This window comes from Gopherus flavomarginatus, chromosome 1, assembly GCF_025201925.1.
Source record: "Gopherus flavomarginatus isolate rGopFla2 chromosome 1, rGopFla2.mat.asm, whole genome shotgun sequence".
In the NCBI taxonomy this organism is placed as follows: domain Eukaryota; kingdom Metazoa; phylum Chordata; order Testudines; family Testudinidae; genus Gopherus; species Gopherus flavomarginatus.
Genome location: NC_066617.1, coordinates 330,024,182 through 330,048,969, shown reverse-complemented (window position 1 = coordinate 330,048,969; position 24,788 = coordinate 330,024,182). Strand labels below are relative to the sequence as shown.

Genomic DNA, 24,788 nt, shown 5'->3' with positions numbered 1-24,788 from the left:
GTAGGCAATCACATTATCACCAACCTGGTGCCAGTACAATCAATACTTTGTGTTATTTTAGATAGATCATAAGTATGCTAGTCACATCAAAGTAAACATTTAATCCAAGAAGTTGCCTTGAAGAAACCACAATTTACATGATTCAAACCTAGTACAAGGCTCAAAACAAAACTAAATAAGTTGGTGAGGTGTTGTAGGCTGTTATACTCTGGCACAGGTTATTTTAAAACCTAATTCTCAAAAGCATATTAAGAAGTCCTCATTTATCCTCTGCTACTTCTCTTATCTGTTTTAAAATCGTATCCTGATGCCCATCACCATAGCTAGCATCTGAGCATTGTGCACAAAATCAGTAGCAAAGTTCATGAAGTCTTGACTCTTCTCTCTTTTCAGGGTCAAATCTCTGTATGGGTTATGGTGTTTGGGTTTTATATTTTTGGGGGTAGTTTATTGATTTGTTTGTTCAGGAGTTTTTTCTTTGTTTATTTTTTTGTTCATTTTCTCCTCCTTATAGCCATCTGACTTACTCCTCATGCGCTATGTTTCAACCTTGTGTATTGCCTCACCTTGCTTTATTTAGCTTGTTTGCGAATAAACTCTAATATGAGTGACAGATTCAAGTTGTAGATTTATTATGCTTTATTTGTATCATGCCCACAGATGTGCTAAATGCCTCATAAATAAATAGACAGGTCCCTGCCCCCAAAAGCTTACAGTCCAGAATTTAAATATGATATGAGTGACAGCACAAAAGGGAATGGAGTGAGGGTGAAACATGGATCATGGGATGACTTGGCTACTTCATATTCATTCTCTGATGAGTTTTGTAACATAAACATTCTCCTAGTTCACTTCTTGTACAGTTCACAACAGAATTGTGTTTGAGAGAATCATCTTGCTTTTCTGAAGGTTTTGCAGGGTAGCATGTTCTTCTTCAAGTGCTTGCACATGTCCATTCACCTGTATGTGTGCACACACCACCTACGCCATTGCTGAACGGTTTTTCCCTGAGTGGTATCTGTTGTGTCAGCTCCAGTGCCCCCTGGAGTCACGCCTTCATGGCGCTGTATATAGGAGCCTGTCGCCTCCTCACTTCCTTCTTTCCACCTGTGACAATCACCGGAACTGCTTGTTCTTGCTCTGCAAGTTCTCTCCACAGTGGACTTCTTCGTATTTTTTCCTGTAAATAGCTGTAAAATTTTAGTAGTTCGTGTTTGCAGTTAGTTAATAGTTGTTAGTATAGAGTAGGACCCTGCTTTCCTACCCCGGCATCGGGGCATGCCTCAGTCTCTGTGTTTTAAGTCATACGAGACTTGCCACAAGCCTGTGCCTCTCAGTGATCCCCACTCAACCCAAGTGTTTGGGCGAATCCCACCTGCATGATTGTTGCAGGATCTGTAGAGGTTTTAAACCCTGGACTCAAAAGGAAAGGAAGCAGAGACTGAAGTTCCTCCTGATCGATGTGGGCTCTTCATCCCCCAGAGCCAGGTCACCCTGACTTGGCACCAAGTACCTCTGCCTCTATGAGGAGTGTGCCAGCTTCTGTGAGGGACAGACACCACAGCCTGGCCTCCTTGGCATCGAGGTCCCTTCCAGTCCTAGAGTCTATGAGTCTATGAGAGGAGACTCCTCCTCAGTGTCACATGACTCCCAGCACTTCCACAGTTCATCGGTGTAGAGGAAGTCAGTGCAGGAGAGCATGCAGCACTGCTCCCATTTTCTAGTACTGTGCAAGAAACAGCGTAAAACAGACGGAGGTGCTCCTCTACCCCAAAGCGTGCCAGTCATAAGGACTCTGGAAGAGTTAGACCCATCCAGGGCCACTCTGGCTCAATGACTGCTGCTGTGGCACCATTGACTCCAGACCAGAGAGGGAGCTGTCAAGTCCAGTGCTATTGGGTTTCCCCCGTCAAAGAGCCATAGGAGTGCAGGGCTGGCGCTCCTGTCCACAACTAAGGCATTCCAGGTGAGACAAGATCTGATGTTCCTCCTGGTATCACCATCTAGACACAAGGCAGCACTGGAGGCAAGGACAATCATGATACTGATGCCCCAGGTGCCGTCCAAAGGGAAGTTGGCAATGAGGCAGCAGCATAGGTCTCCCCTACCCCAGCGCTGCTTGCTGGCACCATCCGGCACCTCCCCTCCCAGGTCTCTGGGTAGTGAATCCTTGGCATCAGACTCAGAGCCTGAGTCCTATTCCTCAAGAAGGAGCCAGAAACAGTTGTGCCAACAGTACTGAATGGATTATATTAACCAAGGATTCACACCTACAGGCTGGCCAGCATAATGGCAAATGCCAGTGCAATGGCCCTTTTGGACTCTGTGGGTTTTTCATCAGGTCCAAGGACCTCAATCAAGGAGGTCATATTGGGTGGCCTCAGAGACAAGAGCCCCACCACAACCACCTCCTCTAGCAATGCAGGGACTGGACCAAGGCACTGAGCCAGGTACTGTGCTTCAGGGAAGGTATTGAGGGACCCGTTAGAAGCAAACAGACAAGAACAAAGACTGGTACTGATCCTAGGATCCTCTTTCCTCCTCACTGGACAAAGCGGGCATGGAAACCTCAAGGGAACTCACTTGAGATGACCACAAGGCCCATCAGGAGCTGCTAAAGAGGGTCATCCAAACCTGTGGATACAGGTGAAGGAAGTTGCATAGACCTCCCACTCCCTGGTGGATACTTTGGCACCATCAGGTCCATCCAGGGTAGCCCTACCCCAAATAGTGCCATTTTAGAACCAATCTAAGTGTATGGTAGACTCCATCCTCTGTGCAACCTACAGCAAAGAGGGTGGAGAGAAAATATTTTGTCCCACTGAAGGGTTTTGAATATCTTTACACTCACCCCCGTCCTGGGTACCTAGTAGTCTCAGCAGCAAATGAGCGAGAGTGACAGAGGCAATGGGATCCTACCCCGAAGGATGCCAAAAAGCTGGACCTCCTTGGCAGGAAGATCTATGCTACAAGGAGGCTCCAGCTTCACGTTGCAAATCAGCAGGTGCTCCTTAGCCGATACGATTTTAATACTGGGGAGCAATGACAAAGTTATTGCCCCAGGAGTCCAGAGCAGAATTCTCAGCCTTGGTCAAGGAGGGCAGGGTGGTGGCCAAGGCGTCCCTGCAGGCAGCTCTGGACGTAGCCATATCAGCAGTTATTTTGCAAAGAGCCTCTTGGCTACAGGCCTTGGGCCTCCCTCATGAGGTGCCTCAGACTATGCAAGACCTGCCTTTTGAAGGCACAGTGCTATTTTCTTAGTGAACAGATGCTACACTGCACAGCTTGAAGGACTTCATGGCTGCACTGAAATCTTTGGATCTGCACACCTGGCCCCGTTGAGAAAACATTTCAAGCCACAGCCATTACCTCGGTTCTACCAGTCACAACCGAGGCAGGACTATAGTAGGAAGCAAGGCAGTAATTACAAGAGGAGGCCTCCTCCCCAACCTTTCTTGACCCCAGGGATCTTTGCCCACCAGACTGTCAGCTAGCTCCAAGAAGGCATTTTGAGGGTGTTCTCAAGGATGGCATATCTGAACTATACCTGGATCCACTATCTTAGTGGACCGACTGTCCCACTTTTATCGGGGCATGGGCCCATATCACCTCAGACTGCTGGGTGCTACACATGATAGGACTAGGATACACTCTGGAATTCAGTTCTTCCCCTCCTTCTCACCCTCCCTCCCTGTCCCTCTTCAGAGACCCTTCTCTCAAGCAACTTCTAATTCAGGAGGTGCGAACGCTCCTGCAAGTGGTAGCAATAGAGGAGGTTCTTCTGGAGTTAAGGGGTAGGAGGTTTACTCCCAATATTTCCTAATCCCCAAAGGCAATTTCAGACTTATTCTGGATCTGCGAAACCTCAACAAATTCATGAAGTAGCTGAAGTACCACGTGGTCTCCCTGGCCTCCATTATCCCCTCTTTAGATCCAGAAGACTGGTATGTCACCCTCCACCTGAAGGACGCATATTTGCACATATCCTTAGTCCCAGACCCCAGACAATTCCTGTGATTCATTGTGGGACAGGTCATCAATGCCACTGTAGCTAGTAAAATAGGCGGTAGTGGCATCACCTGTGTTGAAGGTCTGAGTGCTGCTTCCTTAAGCAGTGTTGACAATGCTGTGGTGGAGGAGGTAGGCTTGCTCTTTCCTCTCGACTCCAAGTCAGTGTGCCTGAGATTGGCAGAGGCCACAGTGTGCGCACTCTTACCCTTTGGCCTATCAACGGCCCCTCAGGTCTTCACAAAGTGCCTAGTGGTAGTTGCTGCCTTCCTGAGAAAACAAAGAGTACAGGTGTATCCCTACCTTGGTGACTGGCAGGTCAGAGGCAGGTCCAGAGAATGGAAGCACACATTCAGTTAATATTGTCAACCTTCCAGAGGTTAGGCTTGTTGCTGAATGCACAAAAGTCGACCCTTATCTCCATTTAAAGGCTTGAGTTCATAGGGGCCATTCTTGACTCAGTCCAGGCCAAGACCTTCTTACCAGAAGCCAGGTTCTAGACACTGAGCTCAAACACAGAGAACTTCAGGAAACATCTCACTACCACTGCGAGGAGCTGCCCGAAGTTCTTGGGGCACATGGCATTGTGCACATATGTGGTAAAGCACATGAGTTTGAAACTCAGACTGCTTCAGACCTGGCTAGCAACAGTGTACCAGCCAGGCCAGGATTGACTGGACAAAGTGCTCACACTTCAACACCCTCATTTGGTGGTTGCCCACAGAGGTGGTTTGCGCAGGCGTTCCATTCAGGAGACCACAGCCGTCGATGTCTCCTTCATCTGAGCCATGAGTCCCTTCACCTGATGGCTTGGAAGCTCCAAGGCTGAATCCTTTGAAGTCAGCATCCTCAGGTCCAGTACAGGAATTTCTGTTAGGTAGCAGAAAGCATCCTCCAGGGCCACCTACCTGGTGAAATGGAAAAGATTTTCAATCGGCAAGACAGAAGGCGATCTTGCACATGCAAATGACAATACCATGTATTCTGGACTATTCGTTACATCTAAAGCAGCAAGGGCTGTCGGTGTCTTTGATTAGCGTGCACCTTGCAGCTATCTCAGCCTTCCACCCAAGCATGAGCAGCAGGTCCATCTTTGCTAACGCACTCTGTAGCCACTTTCTTAAAGGACTGGACAAGCTGTACCTGCACTTGAGAGAGCCAATCCCACTTTGAGACCTTAACTTGTTTCCCTTGAGACTCACAGAGGGAACCTTTGAGCCCTTGGCGACATGCTTTTTGCTCTACTTGTCATGGAAGATGGTCTTCCTCATGGCCTTCACCGTGGCCAGGAGAGTCTCAGAAATTAAGGCCCTTACTTCAGAACCACCCTACGTGGTTTTCTTCAAGGATGAAGTCCAGCTGCACTCCCACGCAGCCTTTCTCCCAAAGGTGGTATCGCAGCTCCACAATAACTAGGACACTTTCCTCCCTGTCTTCTTCCTGAAGCCACCTGCCAGTAGCCAGGAGCAGAGGTTCCACTCACTAGAGGAGCGCTGGCCTTCTTCATAGATAGGACCAGCTTGTTTAGGAAGACTACTCAGCTCTTCATGGCAGTGGCTGATAGGATGAAGGGCCTCCCTGTATCGGCTCAAAGAATTTCATCATGGATTACTTCTTGGCCTGGCGAAAGTCGCTGCTCCAGCATTGTTGGCACACTCCACAATGGCGCAAGCGTCTTCAGTGGTATTTGTGGCACATGTTCCCATTCAGGATATCTGTAGAGCAGCAACGTGGTCTTCAGTCCACACCTTTGCAACCCACTATGCAATCATGCAACAGGCTACAAATTATACTGGATTTGGCAGAGCAGTGCTACAGTCTACTTGTCGTTGACTCTGAACCCATCTCCTGCATTTGCTTGGAAATCACCTATATGGGAATGGATATGAGCAAGCACTCGAATCAAAAACTGTTAGTAACCTTTCCATAACCATTATTCTTTAAAATATGTTGACCCTGTCCATTACCAAACCTGCCCTTCTACCACTCTGTCAGAGTTGTTGGCAAGAAGGAATGAGGGGGTGGCGGGCTCCTATATACAGCACCATGCTTGATTCCAAGGGGCGCCAGAGCCAGTCTGACCCAACAGATACCTCTGAGTGAAAAACCTTCCAGTAACAGTGCATGTGGCATATATATCCCTACATGGGAATGGACGTGAGCAATACATTTCACAGAATAACAGTCATGGAAAGGTTAGTAACCATTTAAAAATTTTTTTTGAATACTTTTCAGATGTCATTCTACATAACTATAAACTAGCCATATTGTAAGCAGTCCTCCAATTCTGAGCCAAACAGTTCTTTGCCAAAAATTAAAAATTCTGCACACAATATTTTAAAATGCTGTAAAATTCTGATTTTTTTTGTCAAAATAGCACAGTATAATCACACCAGTTTCAATTATTTTGCTAATTTATTTCAAAATACTTGACATCAAGTATATCTGTAACAATACAGACAACAAAAAAAGATTCAGGAAATGTTTTTTGACAAATAGATTCCTTAGTAGGCATATTAATACAGAACTTTGAGTAATAATTCAGTTAAACTTCAATACAGAAATATATTTCCCGTACCCCTCAGAAGCAGTGCAAAGGCTTGGGGGAGTCAGGGATAACGGAGGATCTGAGGACTGAGACAGAGGGAAGTAATTGCTAGGCAGGAGCTGGGAAGTGAACCAGGAGGGTTGTTGGATATGAGTGGGAGAAGTATGGAACAGGTTTATTTTGGGCAGGGGAGTAATTATTAGGGAGTTGGGAAGCCTCTCCCATGCAGATCCTGGTTGACACCTAGCCTCCCCCATTCAGTCAACCACATGTGCCCCTTCCATATGTGTCTCTACACCTCTACTAGTCCTTCTGATTCCCAGGCTGACCTCCTAGCAGCCCCGTGTGCCTTGTTCTATCTGTCCTGCACCCCCCTGCCCCAATATTCCATGCCTCCTCATCTGGTCCCGCAGGCAGAGTGCTGTGAGGAATGCAGCCTCTCCCTGTCTCTCTCTGGGATTGGCTAAGCAAGTTGCCTCTGTTCTGGTGTCATAATAGCTCCTGGTGGGTGAAAGGAGTAGCTGCAACACCTCTCTGGCAGAATGTATTTTCCATGGAGAGAAAAAAAATCTGTGGGGACATGAATTCTTCACATGCACAGTAGTGCAAAATTCCCCTAGGAATTAAGATTCTACTGTAATAAAAAAGTAATACTTACAAGCTGTTCTTTTATCTTCTAGATTTTACAGGAAGACGAAGCTTGGCGGCTTTCAAGACATGGAGTGTGTTCCTTGTGGAGATCCCCCTCCTCCCTATGAACCTCACTGTAAGTGCTCATTGTGTTCAAATTAGAACAGGACCGACTTTTGGCCTTGTACATTTTTTCCTACTTTTATCTAGAAAGCTCAGCTAAGTGTCCTTTCATTGCTGAAATTGACCCACTTGCTTTCTCTTTAATCAGCTTTGCTGCCAAGAAAATAAACATCTTTGTTTCAGTGCAGTTGCTGTGTTCTATTATGACAAAACCCAGTTGATTCAGCCCAATTCTGCAACAAAACATGGGTGACTTAATTTTTTTTGTCTCTTTCTGTAAATATTGGGTTCTTCTTCAAACTGTGGGTGCTCCATTTCAGGTGTGGGTGTGTCCCTGCACCTTCAATCAGAGAATTTCAGCAGCAGTGACCGTCTGGGTTGTGTTTACACAGTCCCCATCTCGCGGTGCCATTGGTGTCTCATCTAGTACGCACAATGTGACCCCTTCTGACCCTTCTCAACTGTCAGCCTGAGACTGAGTTACCAGCAGTGTTATAGTTAGCTCATTTCATGTTGAACTAGTTTATCTAGAGTAGTTTAGTTTAATAGTTAGGTACTTACCCTCTCTTCCCCATTACTCTAGCCCTTAAATAAAACCAAAAAAACTAAACCAAACTTTTTCCTTAGATTAGTTAGGGCTCACTCTTACAGGTAAACCACAGTTATTCAAGTTATGCCTGGCTCACCAGAATTCAAGCACTGCCTTTCATCCCAGAACACCATGCCAGTGTCGGACAGTCTGTCCACTGTTTCAGTGAGTCGTACATCCCTCAGAAATATGCCCACTGCTGCAACCTAAATTCTTGCGCTAGAAGGAACAGAGACTTATGTCTCAAACTCATTCTCATGGAAGAGTCCCTGCATCCAGCTGCAGACCCTGGCCAGAAAACCACTTCAAGACAAAGGTCCCTGGAGACCTCACCCTCATCACAGAGGAAGGCTTATTTTTCTAAAAAGTCAACCAGAAAAAGAGCGGCAACTTCTCAGAGAGAGTTGACCAAAAATAAATAGTCTCAGGCTCAGTCTCTTTCCTCAGTACTGACCACTCCACAGCTGAGTACCTATGAGACACTGGGATCCTTCAGCACTGCCCACACCGTGGCCTCTGCCAATCTCAGGCACACTGACTTGGAGTCGAGAGGCAAGAGCAAGCCTGCCTACCTCCTCCATCACAGCATTGTCAACACTGCTTAAGGAAGCAGCACTCAGACCTTCACCACAGGTGATGCCACTACCGCGTATTTTACTAGCTACAGTGGCACTGATGACCACATCCGCAACAACGCAATCAGCGATGACAACTTTACCATGCACACCAAAACCTACAGTGCCAAATACATCAGCAATGAAACCATCAGCACTGCAACACTTTCTTCATCATAAAGACCTTTTAGTCTTGTTGATACCGGAATCACCACTCTTTGGCACTGACAGTTCTCCAGTGCACGTAGTATGAGAAATATCTGATTCACCGCTAGCCTTTCCTCTGTCCAGTGAGGAGGAGGAGGATGTGGAAGATGGTGTTTTCTCTTCAAGACACTCTTCCCCCACCCAGCCAATGCCAACACCTGGACCTCTACAACGTAGGTCTTATTATGGATAAGACATGCACCCGTGGTATAGCCACCCATGGATGGGCCCACCTATGCTGTTCACAACACACTGGCCTTACTGGGACCCATGGGCCACTTATAGAAGGCATCACAGCAGCCCCTGAGCCCCTATAGGGAGGAGATTATATTTCCACCACCATCATCAGTGCCTGCACAGTCAGAACCCACAGAAGACACAGCTGAGGAATAGGAAGAGGCTCTAGAACAAGACACTATATATTTGCTACCCATAACTCATCCCTCTTGAGCAAGTCTCAGAGGCACAATGTAAGTTGTTGGAAGTTGAGATTTGTAGGATATCCAAAATATCACTCCCAATCAATAATGCACTAATGGAACCAGCCAAAACAGTTTGGCAGACTTTTGCCATCATACTACCTACCTTTAAGAGAGATGACAAAAAATATTATATACCCTCAAAAGGTATGGATTTTCCCACCCTGCACCAAATTATCTCGTAGTTGATGCCATCAGCCACCACGGTAGATAGCAACAATACAGGTCCATGCCTAATTGCAGAGTGGAAATGCTTAGACCTTTTCGACCACAAGGTCTGTTCCTCAGCAACTTTGCAATTTTGAGTTGCCAACTACATGGGCCTATTAGTAAAATATGAGCACAGCAGCTACTCAAAATTTATGGACTTTATTAACGCTGTCCCGGAGGACAAAACAGGCCATTTTAAATCTCTTATATCCGAAGGACAGCTTGTGACCAGAACCCCATTACAGGCAGCCTTAGACATGGAAGACTCAGTGGCAAGATCCACAGCCACTGTGGTCCTTATGCTCCAGGCATCCAGGCTCCATTTTTTGGGCTTTCCTGGGGAGATACAGTCCACTGTGGAGGACCTCCTGTTTGATGAACAGAAACTGTTCCTGCAAAGACAGATGAAGTCTTCCATGCGATGAAAGACTCCCACACAACCCTCTGTACCCTGGGAATTTACATGCCTGCAACCAAGAGAAGACAAACCAAAATGGGAAGCGCACTTCTATATGCATTCCCATGGATACCACTGTTATCAAGGATGATACACAAAATAGGTTTGACAAAGCAAAAGTCATACTGATAGCCCCAACATGACCCAGACAGACTTGGTACTCGTACCTGATGCGGATGGCAGTATATGCAATACGCATTCTTCCATTCCAGCAGGACCTTCTATCACAGAACTCCAGACAGATACACCATCTAAATCTGGAGAGTCTTCACCTGAAGGCGTGGCTCCTACATGGTTCCATCATGATGAACTAGCCTGTTCAGAACAGGTTAAACATGTATTACTAAATAAAAGAAGATCAACCACGCGCAGTACTTACCTTTAGAAATGGAAGAAGTTCTCCATATGGTGCCAAGACAAATGAATTTCTCCAGTTTCCACACCTCTGCCATTGATACTGGACTACATCCTGGAGCTGAAACAGTCTAGACTATCCATTCATTCGATCAAAGTATATTTAGCAGCTATTACCACCTTCCACCATAAGATCGATGGGACATGGTTGTTTGTGTACCCAATTACCAAAAGCTTCCTTATGGGCATTCAGAATGTTTACCCCGAAATATGCTCACCCATGCCACCATAACTAAAGCTTGTGTTACAGTGCATCACCAAGCCCCCGTTTGAAGCGTTAGTGACATGCTCTCTAACACACCTCTCAATGAAGGTGGCATTTTTAGTAGCTATTGCATTAGCCTGCCATGTGGGTGAGCTATGGGCTCTGATGGCCCACCCACCTTATACCGTTTTTTTCCAAGGACAAGGTCACCCTAAAACCACATCCCAAATTTATACCTAAAATATCTTCGTTCTTCCACATAAATCAGCCAATCCATCTCCCAACATTCTTTCCCAAACCACACAGGAGTGCGCAGGACTCCGAAATACATACTCTGGGCATCAGACATGCATTAGCATTCTACCTTGACAGAACTAAGCCTTTCAGAAAATCCCGAAGCCTTTTCATTTCCACTACAGAACATTCTAAAGAATCCACAATCTCCACACAAAGACTATCATTCATCTCTGTTACCGGCAAAAGAACTGCAACCCCTATCTGGGATCAGAACTCATGCTACCAGATTGATAGCAACTTCAGTAGCCTTTCTGAACAATGTTCCACACATAGACATATGTAGAGCTGCTATCTGGGCCTCTGAACATATGTTCACAAAATACTATGCAATTGTACAGAGCTTAGGCTCAAATGCACCGCTAGGACTAATAGTGTTATCTTCACTCACTCATGCAACTCAGAAGCTCCTTCCATCCAAAGTGGGACACTGCTCTACAGTCATCTGAAGTGGAGTATCCAGAGGACATCACTCGAAGACTTAGAGATGGTTACTCACCCTATACAGTAACTGAGGTTCTTCATGATGCGTTGTCCCTGTGGATGCTCCACTACGCCCCCCCCCCCCGCCCATCTACTTCGGAGTTCAATCCTGGACTCTACGGTAGAGAAGAAACTAAAGAGATCAGGTTACATGTGCACTAGATGAGGTGCCGGTGGCACCGCAAGACAGGGACTACACATGCATGACTCAGACACTCAGTGCTGCTGAAATTCTCTGATCAAAGGCACAGGGATGCACAAACACCTGAAGTGGAACTCCCACAGGGACGCACATCTCAAAGAACCTCAGTTACTGCACAGGGTAAGTAACCTTCTCTTATCCTTTGCATTTAAATAAATAATCAAGAAATCTTTCAAAACTGAATAAGAAACATAGCTACTGTGTTTGCAAAACAAATTGGCAAGTGTCTGAAGTTCTTCGATATCCTCTTCTTTACACCATTTCCAGAAAAACAAAACTTGCCAGATTTCTTATAAACATTCTTCATACTTTCATTCAGTCTAATTCAAAAATGAAAAAGTAGTAGATTTGTACCCAAAGAAAAAATATTGATTGCAAGATAATTTTTATCTTAAGTCTTAGGCTTTGTCTACACTACCACTTTTGTCGGCAAAACTTTTGTCAATCGGGGGTGTGGAAAAACACGTCCTTGACTGACACAAGTTTCACCAACAAAAGCACTGCTGTGGACAGTGCTATGTTGGTGGGATACGCTCTCCCGGCAACATAGCTACCACCACTCGTTGGGAGTGGTTTAATTATGCCAGTGGGAGAGCTCTCTCCCGTCGGCATAGAGTGGTTTCATGGAAGACCTTACATCAGCGCAGCTGCAGCGGTACACCTGTGCCACTGTAAGGTCCATAGTGTAGACCTAGCCTTATAAAAAAGTGAAATGCTGAATCATGTTTATTGTGTGAATAGAAAGACAAGGTGGGTGAGGTAATGTTTTCTATTGGATCAAATGATACTTGTGAGAGAGACAAGCTTTCCAGTTTACACAGAGCTCTTCTTGAGGTCTGGGAAATGCACTCAGAATGTCACAACTAATACAAGGTGGGAACAGATTGTTTAGCATAAGTAGTTAACATATATTTCAAAGGACCATTCAAGGTGAAGTGTACAGTTAACACCTCTCCACTCATGGGAGGAAAGCAGGAAAAAAAAGCTGGGGGTGGAGAGCCATAAATATAGAGTTTCAGTCCGAGATTTTTATTGTCTAGCAAAAGTTATGAATTTAAGCTTCCAAGCTCATCTCTTGAAGCTATTGTGCACTTTTCCTTTGAGGATGAGGACAGAGAGGTCAGGTTTAAATTGATTACTTTGTGAAAATTTTCCAAATGAATTATGTTGCCACTCGTTCCTGTGAGAAGGTAGGATACTGAAACAATAATTCTGCTTCCTGAAGAACTTTGAGGCAGGTGAGAGAAATGAATAGCTCTGTCTTCCTTGAGCTCAGACTGCAGCTAGCCATTCATATACATTTTCCCCATTGTTTGTTTAGGGCCACAAAATAGGCAAGAATTTCCCTTCAAAATCAAGCCCTTTTAGTTGAAAGATTAAAAAAGTAAATATAATAGCTTAATTCGTGAATGTTCACAAGCTTCTGGAAATGTTAATTCTCGCAGATGGTGAAAGAATCAAGATCGGTCCTTTTTGAAACAACTCTGAATTGTTTAGTTAACACAGCTTTAGCCTTTCATTAAAGAATAGGGTTTGAGTCTACAGATGGAGCCTAAGGTAGCCAAATTAGGTAGACTCATACTGGTCCTTAGTGGGCAGAAAGACAAATTGCAGAGAAGAGTGCTTTCTTTGGCACACCTGCAGGAGTGAGCCCAAATCTTAACTAGAGATTTTTTTATTCCATCAACTCAAGGTTGACGGTCTTCAACAAAATAACATGAGGAACCAGTGCAGTTAATTGTTTCTCACGTTTCCTGTGGCAAGTTATGAGAATTTGCAACTGACGCTTAAATAGCTCTTGACTAAACCTATTAAAAATCCTTTATTTGCACTAACTAAACATCATTGAAAACAATGTGTTATTATAGTATGTCACTGCAGTTACCAGAAGTAGCTCAGAAAGGACTTTCTAAGTAAATAACAGATAAAAACCAAGGGTGATGTCATGGCAGTGATCTACTACAGACCACCTAACTAGGAGGAAGAGGTGGATGAGGCTTTTTATAAACAACTAACAAATCATCCAAAGCACAGGACTTGATGGTGATGACAGACTTCAACTACCAGGACATCTATTGGGAAAATAATATAGCAGGGCACAGATTATCCAACAAGTTCTTGTAATGTCTCAGAGACAATTTTTTATTTCAGAAAGTGGAGAAAGCTACTAGGGAAGAGGCTGTTCTAGATTTGATTTTGACAAATAGAGAGGAACTGGTTGAGAATTTCAAAGTGGAAAGCAGCTTGGGTGAAAGTGATCATGAAATGATAGCGTACATGATTCTAAGGAATGGTAGGAGGAAACAAACCGCACAATAAAGATAATGGAGTTCAAGAAGGCAGACTTTAGCAAACTCAGGGAGTTGATAGGTAAGATCCCATGGGAAGTAAGTCTAATGGAACCCCAGGCTGGTAGTGGGCTCAGCGGCAGCCGGGACCCGCAGCTTGTCATTAAAAAAAATTGGCTTGCGTGCCACCTTTGGCATGTGTACCATAAGTTGAGGACCCCTGTTCTAGTGTATACAGTGTATTCTGTGTGCACTGTACTTTATGGTCATTTACATTATACACGATTTTCCTCTTACGCGCTGACCTTAGAACCTACCCCTCCACTGTATTCATTTTTGAAAGTTGATAATAAGTGGTGCTCCGGGGGAAGGGAAGAGGAGGGGGAGCACAAGGTGGAAGTTCTGCCTAGGGTGCAAAATATCCTTGCGCCAGCCCTGTATGTATGTTACCATTTTTTATCTTAAATTCACAGTAAAATTGCATTTTACAATTTGCTTTAAAAAAAGCCAATATTTGGAAATAAATGTAATTGATACCTCATAAGACTCTCACATTCTTCATAGCACATAATTCCTTAAATGGAGTCAGGTGTAGAAATGGAGAAAACATGAAGAAAGGAAAAAGCTTTTGCTATATTGTAACTATTCACAACAAATTCAGTGTCACATTTCAGCATGTGAATGAAGTGGATAGAGTCCTCACATTTTGGTGAACCTTCTGAAATAAAATTTTACATAATTAATCGGGAAAAGAAAACACTTTTCCTTTCCTTATCACACATAAAAATAAATTTCTCAATCATCTCTTATGTAGCAAATAAGTGTCCAACGTTCCTTTGGGAACTCAAAATGCACCAATAAAAGTGTTTAAATCAGTTACATAAATGAAGGTTGAATTTTGTGTTTCACTTCAGAATTCTAGATTCCCTCTGTTCTGCAGTCTACAATGATTGAAATATAGGGTTATATCATTCCTCCCATGAAACAGCCATGAAAATTGAAAAGCTATCCAAGAAGTTCGTGATTTATGTACCTGAGTAGGAAGGGTTTGGAGGCCTACAGGGCCATGGCCTCCAAACTCAGATGTCCTTAGATCTACAAGAAAAATTCTTGAAGGGTCTTGAGATCTGATATCCAGACTCTCTATGGATTTTGTAGGAATTTGTGCTTACAGGAGTAATATTAGCTTTGGAGGTAAGATGCCATGTATATCTGCTGGTGAAAAGCACAATGCGAATTAAGTAGTAGTTTATTCATCTAGGTGAATTTGTCAAGCTTCACCTTCCAGGAACTGGAATTTGTTGTCACTATCTGTTAAAGAGCCATCTGCTATCAGAAATCTCTCTATATATGTGCTTATAAACTGTGATAGTCATTTCAGTGTTCTATTGGATAAACTATGTAGAATGAGATTCTTAAATGTCTCACCAAATCAAGATTTTCCAGACCTTGATTCATTCTTGTCTACAGTAGCACTTTTAAGAACATAAGCATGGTCATCCTGGGTCAGGCCCATGGTCCACGTAAGCCAAGTATTATGTTATCTGACAGTGGTCGTGCTAAGAGTCATTGATGGACCTATTCTCCATGAACTTAGCTAATTATTTTTTGAACCCAGTTATACTTTTAGCCTTCACATTTATCCCCTGTCAATGAGTTCCACAAGTTGACTATGTGCTGAGTGCATTACTGCTTTTACCACTATTGGAACTGAGCTGGTGGCAGTAACTTGGGAAATTCTAGCGAAATTTAGTGTAGATACACAGTTAATCATGTTTAATGGTATTATAATAAGAACAGAATACTTATGCAGATACCGTATTTTTTTCCATGGAAAAATCAAAGGAAAGTTTTTTTTAAAAGTCCATAGCTACAAAGCATGATTTGAAACAAGGACTAAGTGTATACCAATGCACAATTCTTAGGACAATTGTTTAGCACATTTTAATTTTAACTTTGTCTATATATGTGTAATATAAAATGGTCAGTTATTTAATGGAAATTCTTCACTCAGTGCAATATTTCTTGTATGATATGTGAACTAAGGGGTTGAGTAGTCTGATCTTCACCGGTCTCTGACATGAGCTTTCTTGCTTTAAGAAAGTCTTGACTCCAGTCCTCAAAGCATCCCAGAAGGCTTTCTATATAAGGGACTTATAGGGAATTCTCAAAGAAAAAGTGAATAAACTGATGTCTTGTAGGGTTCATGTAACATTAAAGGGGGGAAAAGTCTCTCTTTTGAGTCTTAAGTAGAAAACACAGTGGTGTTGAGAAACATAAATGACAAAACATGAAAATGCGCTTTCCCCCAATCCTAAGTACTGTTTGGCTTTTAGATATCTAATGCTCTATCACTCCTTAATCCCTTTTTCTTTCAATGTGAAATAGAATGACAAATATTTGTGCAACTAACTCAGTTGAGCTGTTATAGAGGAAAAGGAAAAGTTTGAATGTCTTGCTCCAATAAATTAACTGTCTTGTGAGGTGCTTTGTCAAGTTTTTATTTGCTTATGAACACTACCATAAGGGCATGAACTTCCTGGGCTAAAGGTTCATAGTAAGTGTGAGCCATTGATGAGGACCTCTGTGTATGGGGAGCAGTTGATTATTACCTAGTTAGCTATAAATCTAAGTTCTTGCTTTTATCTTCTGTCTTTCTGCAGACATTTTAAAACAGAAATTTGGTTTAAATATTTACTCATGGAAAAACAAGTAGTGGATTGTTAAAGATGAAGTTGAAAGCGTTCTATAATGGAGAAGTAAAGAGTGTTAAAGGCCAGGAGAATTATCACCTTTGTGTAAACTTTCAAGGGAGAACAATGAATTCTCTGTGTAATTTGGCATAATAAAAAATTAAATGTACATAGAAATAACCATAGTTTAAAATACTGAGCTCAAATAAATTATAAATAACCTCCCCTACATTTTGGTGCAGCAGTCAAACATTAGATTAGGAGTGCTTGGTGTATTTGTGCTATGGCTATACGCATTCACTTTCTAAACTGAAGTGCAGACATAGTTACAATGTATTTATTCCTGGTAACTGGTACTCTTCATCTGTCTGTGCTAGAGACTTAGTGTCAAACACAAACAAACGACACTATAGGCTGGGAAGGGGAAAGTAGATGCAAGTCTAACCCTGACTTGTCCATGTCCAGCAATGAAATTATGACAGAGTAAGTGAGATACTTGCAGCTAGTCTTGGTCTCATCAAATAGGAAATAAAGGAAAAACTAAGGGCTTGTCTACACTGCCACTTACAGCGCTGAAACTTTCTTCGCTCAGAGGTGTGAAAAAACATCCCCCTGAGCAATGCAAGTTTCAGCACTGTAAAGTGGCAGTGTAGATAGTGCTACAGCACTGGTAGCCACGCTCCCAGTGCTAGTAGCTATTCCCCTCGCGGAGGTGGGATTTTTTATAGTGCTCGGAGAGCTCTCTCCCAGCACTGGAGCCGCGACGTGGCAGCACTTTAACATCAGCTGTGTAGACATACCCAAAGAAAACAAATTGTATCAAATAAAGCATACAACTGAACAATCCTACTGGAGTCTTCCATTTTGAAGAGGAGCTGTGAGACTGGGGCAGACTTGAAAAACTGAGAACATTTACCAAAAAGGCATTTTACTTTGCTTTACCTATTTTTTCCATCTCTGCGGATAAACGTGTTTGAATAAGAGCTTTCTTCTTCACAAACCCAGCTTTATCATCTGGGTCAAGTTTTTAGAAATAATTTCTGAATGCCATATTTATCATAACTTTATTTCAGGATCATTAGAAGATGTACTTGTGTATATTTTGCAAGGGATAGAATTCTTGGTTGAAGATAGAAGTTTGATAATTAACAAGTAAAAGGAAAGTTATGCCAAAACATTAATTTCCATCTCTTACTTCTTTTCAAAGGATAAAGTTTTGCCTTAGGAAGCTTCATTGTGTTTGAGTTTCCAAACTATTCTCACAATAGTATAGGCATTCACACTCCAACTTTGAGAGAGATGAAACACACATGTACTTAATTCAATGCACCTATTTTAGTGTTCACTGAAAAACTACCCAGAGAGAGTCAGTTCTGAAGGATCTCTCCCTTTTTTGGGAAATCAGTCATCCTCTTATTTGGGTTTACTTGTTACACCTCATGTTTAATGTGGGACCAGTAGGAGTTGTATGAAGAAGTATGAGTCATGATGTTTTCAGTATGCTAATATTCAAATCTATATATTCATTTATTTCACTGTGTTGGTGTTTTATATAGCTCTAGTCCTGGATGAGGGGTAGTTGTCTGAGGCTCAGCCAAAACCATATAATGTCTGCAAGATGAGAAAGCTTCATTACAGTAAATGAAAATTGAGGGTACTCACAGGTGCTTGTATGTTGTACCAGTCTAGAAAATTGGCTGATGCTTTGGAAATAGCTCTTTAGTGGAAATACAAGTATACACTTTTTAGGCATCAGTAGAATCACAGAAATACAGGGCTGGAAGAGACCTCAAGGGGTCATCTAGTTCAGTGTTTCTCAACCTTTTTGATACCAGGGACTGGCTTGTTGCGTCCTAAACTGTGTCAGGCAGATCTCAGGGACTGGTGCCGGCAGGACCGGCTCTAGGCACCAGCAGGGGTGGCTCTATGTTTTTTGCTGCCCCAAGCATGGCAGGCAGGCGGGGTCACATGGATTTGGCAGCATACCTGTGGGAGGTCCGCCGACCCCACACCATTGGCTTCCCCGCCGCCGAATTGCCGCCGAAGCCACGGGACCAGCAGACCTCTCGCAGACGCGCTGCTGAAAGCCGTCTGCCTGCTGCCCTCACAGCAACCGGCAGGCCACCTGTCAAGGATTTTCCCCCACTTTGAATTTTAGCGTCCAAAAAGTGGGGACCTGCATGGACCCTTCTAAGCTTAATTCCTAGCTTAGTTCTGATAACGCTGCCACCAGCCAAAAATATAATGTTTGGCACACTTCCTGTTCCCCCAAAACCTTCCCTGGGGAACCCAAGACCCAAACCCCTTGGATCTGAACACAAGGAGAAATTAGCCTTCCCCCTCTTTTCCCCCCCAGACTTTCCCCTCCCTGGGTTACCCTGAGAGGCTACACTGATCCAAACTCCTGGGATCTTAAAACAAAGAGGAATTACTCTTCCCCCTCTCCTTTCCCCCCACCAGTCCCTGGTGAGTTCAGACCCAATCCCCTTGGGTCTTAAAACAAGGAAAAAAATCAGTCAGGTTCTTAAAAAAGAAAGCTTTTAATTTAAAAAAGAAAAAGTAAAAATTATCTCTGTAAAATCAGGATGGAAAATGCTTACAGGATTCTCAGATTCATATAGCCTAGAGGGCCTCCCCCCCCGCCCCCCCCCCTCCAGCCTGAGATTCAAAGTTACAGCAAACAGAGGTAAAAATCCATCCAGCAAAAGGAGAAGCATTCTCAAGTTGAAAGAAAACAAACATAACACTAATCCGCCTTGCCTGGCTACTTACAAGTTTGAAACATGAAAGACTGATTCAGAAACATTTGGAGAGTCTGGTTGGAGAGTCTTTTTCCCAAGAGCGAACAACGAACAAAACAAACAACACAAACAAAGACTTCCCTCCACCAAGATTTGAAAGTATCTTGTCCCCCTATTGGTCCTCTGGTCAGGTGTCAGCCAGGTTCACTGAGCTTCTTAACCCTTTACAGGTAAAAGAGACATTAACCCTTAACTATCTGTTTATAACACCACCCCAGGCACATGCTTGCTGTGCTGGTGCCTGGAGCCACCCCTGGATGCCAGTAAACCAAGCACATAATTGGGGCAGCACAATTTTAGGGGCAGCACTTGCACTCTCAGAGGGTTTTTTTTGTTTGTTGTTTTTTTTTCACTTGGGGTGGCAAAAAACCTACAGCCGGCCCTGGGTGCCCGTCCACAGACCAGTCGTTGAGAAACACTGGTCTATGCAGTATAACTAGACCTGACAGGTGTTTCTGTGACCTTTTCTTAAAAACTTCCAATGATGAGGATTCTACAACTGCCCTTGGTAACCTATTACAGTAATTAACTATCCCTGAAGTTAGAACATTTTTCCTAATATCTAACCTCAGTCTCCCTTGCTACAGACTAAGGCGATTACTTATGCTACCTTCAGTGGACCTGGAGAACAATTGTTCTTCGAGTGCTTGCTCATATCGATTCCAATTAGGTGTGCGTGCGCCATGTGCACATTCGTCGGAAGATTTTTACTCTAGCAACACTCAGTGGGTCGGCTGGGTCGCCCCCTAGAGTGGCGCCGCCATGGTGCCGAATATATACCCCTGCCGACCCAACGGCCCTTCAGTTCCTTCTTACCGCCCGTGTCAGTCGTTGGAACAGCGGAGCGCCACTTAGCTGATCTCCACTTCCCTAGCTACTCGTAGTTCTTTTATTAATTCTCGTGTATATAGTTATAGTTATAGTTAGTTTTATTCATTCTTTGTTATAGTTAGTGTATATAGTTGAGGGGTTCGGGGATTAGCCCCTTCCCCGCACCTGGTACCGGGGCCCATGCCCGGTTTACTGGGCTTCAAACCGTGCTCGAGCTGCCACAGGCCGATGCCAATGGGAGATCCCCACGACTTTTGCCTTAAGTGCCTCGGGGAATCCCACCTCTTGGATAAGTGCCGGATCTGTAAGGCCTTTAAGCCCAGGACGAAGAAGGAGCGGGACTTTCATCTGAAACAGCTCCTGATGGAGGCAGCTCTCACTCCTCCGCCCTTGGCACCGAGCACTGGACAGTCCGCATCAGACAGAAGCGTCTCTTCGGCACCGGATTGAGCCGGTACCGCTAAGGCCCCTCGGCACCGACCGTCGCCAGCACCATCGTCTGCTCGGCACCGTTCCCTCTCTCTGTGGGTTAAGAAGCATAAGACTCCTGCGGCTTCCATGCCACCTGCACCGCAGTTGGAGCACCCGCCAAAGCTGGACCGCCCGGCACCGACACCTGCCGCGGCACTGACAGCTTCGACACCGTCGATTCCAGTCCCGCAAGGGCCGTCGAGTCCGGTGCCTGAAAGCTTCCCGGCGCATGATGTGGTTGAGCTCACAGTTCCCTCCACGCTGGAGACCTTTTTTACGGCGAGGGAGCTGATCGCGCTGACAGAGTCTGCGCTGCCTCAACTCCCGGCACCGCCAGTGAGGGTCATTCAATCAACAGGCAAGCCTGCCTTGCTGAGGCCACCCTCTGTCAGCACCATTGAGAGGCACCGATCACGATCACAGTCCCACCGTCACTCTCGGTCCCGTCGCCGATCCCGGTCCCGATGCCGCTCGCAGTCCCGGCACCGCTCTCCATCTCGGTACCGGTCGCACTCACAGCACCGCTTAGCGTCCCATTCGCCATCCCGATACTCTCAGCACTGATCCAGCTCCCGGTACCGTTCCCGGCACTGCACCTCTCGCAGCCACTCCAGACGTCAAGCCTCCAGATCCTGGTCAACCTCCTGGCACCGCTCCGGTCGCAGGTCCCGGTCTCATTCCCGGTACTGGTATGGCACCCGGTATTGCTCTCCGGTGCCACGCAGGGAGAGGTCGTTTAGAGATGGAGACCCTTCCCAGCATTTTTCAGCTCCTCCTTGGCCATCTCGTCACACATCTGTGTCATCTCACACGGACAGTGCTTCCTATGGACAGGACCGTGACTCAGATGTGCCCGGCCGTGTCTTCCAGGAGACCCAGGCCCAGGAACAGGGACCCCATCAGTGGTCATTCTGGACACCTTGGGCATACCATCAAGCCCAAGGTGCGCCTCCAGTGCCATCTCACTCTGCACCATTGAAACACCGGGTGCCGGAGGCAACGGTCAGCCACCCCTCTCCCGTGGGTACAGAGGAGGCTCTCATTCAGCCGAGAGTCTCTCAAGTTCCACCTGAGCCTGACGTTACTCATAAACAGGAGCCCACGCAGGACCCTCTTGTCCCTGGCCTTTCCTCTTCCTCCTCTCCAAGTGAAGCGGTGGCGGGGACATCCTCCTCGGGCTCTCCTCCAATTGACCTGCAGGCACATCAGGACCTCCTGAGGTGGGTGGCCCTGAATATGAATCTTCAGGTGGAGGAGGTCCCGGAGATAGAAGACCCGGTGGTGGATATCCTGTCAGCTGACACCCCCACAAGAGTGGCCTTGCCGTTCATCCGTACGATCCAAGCAAACACCGATACCATCTGGCAGTCTCCAGCATCTATTACGCCCACGGCCAGGGGAGCTGAGCGGAAGTACATGGTACCCTCTAAGGGGTATGAGTACCTGTACATGCACCCTCCTCCCTGCTCCCTTGTCATGCATTCAGTCAGTGAAAGGGAATGCCATGGCCAGCAAGCTCCTGCTCCAAAATCAAAGGAGGCTAGGCGCATGGACTTATTGGGCCGCAAGGTATACTCTACTAGGGGCCTCCAACTCAGGGTGGCAAACCAGCAAGCCCTGCTTAGCTGGTATGGTGGTTGAGAAATTCAAGGAGTTCATTCCCCAAGACTCCCACCCAGAGTTGGCTGCCCTTTTGGAGGAAGGGAAGAAGGTGGCGAGAACTTCTCTCCAGGCCTCCCTGGACGCAGATGACTCCGCAGCCGGGACCTTGGCTTCAGGTGTCGCCATAAGGCAAATATCATGGCTTCAGGTGTCAGGCCTTCCACCTGAATTACAAACCACCATACTGGACCTGCCCTTTGACGGTCAAGGCCTAGTCTCTGAAAAGACTGACCCCAGGCTGCAGAGCCTTAAGGACAACAGGGTCATCATGCACTCCCTCGGGATGCACACCCCGGTGACTCAGTGCAGGTCCTTCCGTCCCCAGCCTCACCCCTCTTATCGCCCGCCTAGACCAAGACAGGACTTCGGCAGAAAGCGCGGCCGAGGCAATCATAGACGGCAGTCTGGACCCCAAGGGGGCCAAAATCAGGGTTCCTCCAAACTGCCTACGGAGCCAAAGCCAAACTTTTGAAGGTGCGCCCGAGGATGCCGTACCAGTTACTTTCCAGGATCCTTTCCCTCCTTTTTCCAACCACCTCTCCCTTTTCCTCCCAGCGTGGTCCCAGCTAACTTCAGATCGTTGGGTCCTGTGCACGGTGGAACTTGGGTACCACCTCCAGTTTATTTCGCCCCCTTCTTCCCCCCCCCACCCTCATCCCTCTTCAGGGACCCCTCTCACGAGCAATTCCTCTTACAAGAGGTGCGAACGCTCCTTGCCATGGGAGCCATAGAGGAAGTATCAGAAGACGAAAGGGGGAAGGGGTTCTACTCCCGCTATTTCCTAATCCCCAAGGCGAAGGGAGGTCTCAGACCTGTCCTAGTCTGCGAGAACTCAACAAATTCATGATAAACTTGAAGTTCCGCATGGTATCCCTGGGGACCATCATCCCATCCTTGGATCCTGGAGACTGGTATGCCGTCCTCGACATGAAGTACGCGTATTTTCACATCGCCTTTTATCCTCCACACAGGCGGAACCTCCGGTTTGTAGCCAACTGTCAGCATTTCCAGTTTACGGTCCTACCGTTTGGCCTCTCTACAGCCCTGAGAGTATTCACAAATTGCATGGCTGTAGTTGCCGCCTCCCTCCGCTGCCGCAGGATACACGTCTTTCCGTATCTGGACGATTGGCTCATCCGAGGGACCTCCGAGACACAAGCCACCCATCATGTGGGCATCGTCAAGGACCTATTCATATGTCTAGGCTTGATGATCAATACAGAGAAATCCACTCTGGTTCCCACACAGAGGATAGACTTCATTGGGGCCATCCTGAACTCCAGTCTCACCAGAGCCTGCTTACCACCGACTTGGTTTCAAGCGATGGTAACAATTATCCAAAGCCTACAGAACTTCCCAACGACTTTGGCTCACACTCGTCTCGGTCTCCTGGGTCACATGGCTGCCTGCACGTTCGTAACCAAACACGCCAGGCTACGCCTCCGTCCCCTCCAATCTTGGCTCAACTCAGTATACCATCCGGGCAGAGACGCCATAGACATGATAGTCACCATTCCCCTGAGCATCCTAGGCTCCCTCGACTGGTGGCTGACGCCTTCCTTGGTGTGTGCAGGGATGCCGTTCCATCCACCCCAGCCTTCTTTGTTCCTGACAACGGACACGTCATCTCTCAGCTGGGGTGCTCACCTTGGTCATCTTCGCACTCAAGGCCTTTGGTCATCTCAGGAGCTGGCCTTGCACATCAGTGTCCGAGAGCTGAGAGCAGTCCACCTTGCGTGCCAGGCGTTTCAACAGCACTTGCAAGGCCGTTGTGTCTCAGTGTTCACAGACAACACAACGGCCATGTATTACATAAACAAGCAGGGAGGGGCACGGTCCTCCTCCCTTTGTCAGGAGGCCATCCAACTCTGGGATTTTGTATAGCCCACTCGATAGACCTAGTAGCGTCCTTTCTCCCAGGGGTTCGGAACACTCTGGAGGGTCGACTCAGCAGATCCTTCCTGTCTCACGAGTGGTCGATTCGTCCGGACATTATTTATTCTGTTTTCCGGAAGTGGGGATTTCCCCGCGTAGACCTCTTCGCTTCCTGCGAGAACAGGAAATGCCAGATGTTCTGCGCCTTCTAAGGCCTCTCCCTGGGATCGATCTCGGATGCTTTTCTGATGCCGTGGACAAGCCAGCTGCTTTACACCTTACCACTGTTCCCCCTGGTTCACAGGGCCCTGCTAAAGCTCCGCAGGGATGGAGCTCACTTGATCATGATCGCTCTAGCATGGCCCAGGCAGCACTGGTACACCATGTTGCTCGACCTGTCGATAGACAACCCAATTACCCTGCCTCTTCACCCAGACCTCATAACTCAGGACCACGGCAGACTTCACCACCCAGACCTGCAGTCCCTTCACCTCACGGCATGGCTGCTGCGTGGTTAAGCCAGTCAGAGTTAACGTTCCTCTGCCTCAGTACAACAAGTACTCCTGGGTAGCAGGAAACCTTCCACTCGGTCAACGTATCTGGCCAAGTGGAAGCGTTTCTCCTGCTGGTGCGAAACGCAGAATGTTACTCCCACCGAGGTCTCGATCCCCACCATTTTGGACTACCTCTGGTCTCTCAAACAG

General features: G+C 46.1%; 1 protein-coding gene across 4 annotated transcripts in view; it reads left to right on the top strand.

Annotated features, from left to right (window-relative positions):
* The window catches only part of TNFRSF19 (TNF receptor superfamily member 19), a 118,594-nt gene that overhangs the window by 44,529 nt on the left and 49,277 nt on the right, over window positions 1-24,788 (top strand). For all 4 annotated transcript variants that reach the window (XM_050937287.1, XM_050937289.1, XM_050937290.1 and 1 more), the window contains one exon: window positions 7,237-7,322. In XM_050937287.1, the coding sequence (XP_050793244.1) occupies window positions 7,237-7,322 (86 nt within the window). The remainder of the gene's footprint in view (window positions 1-7,236; window positions 7,323-24,788) is intronic.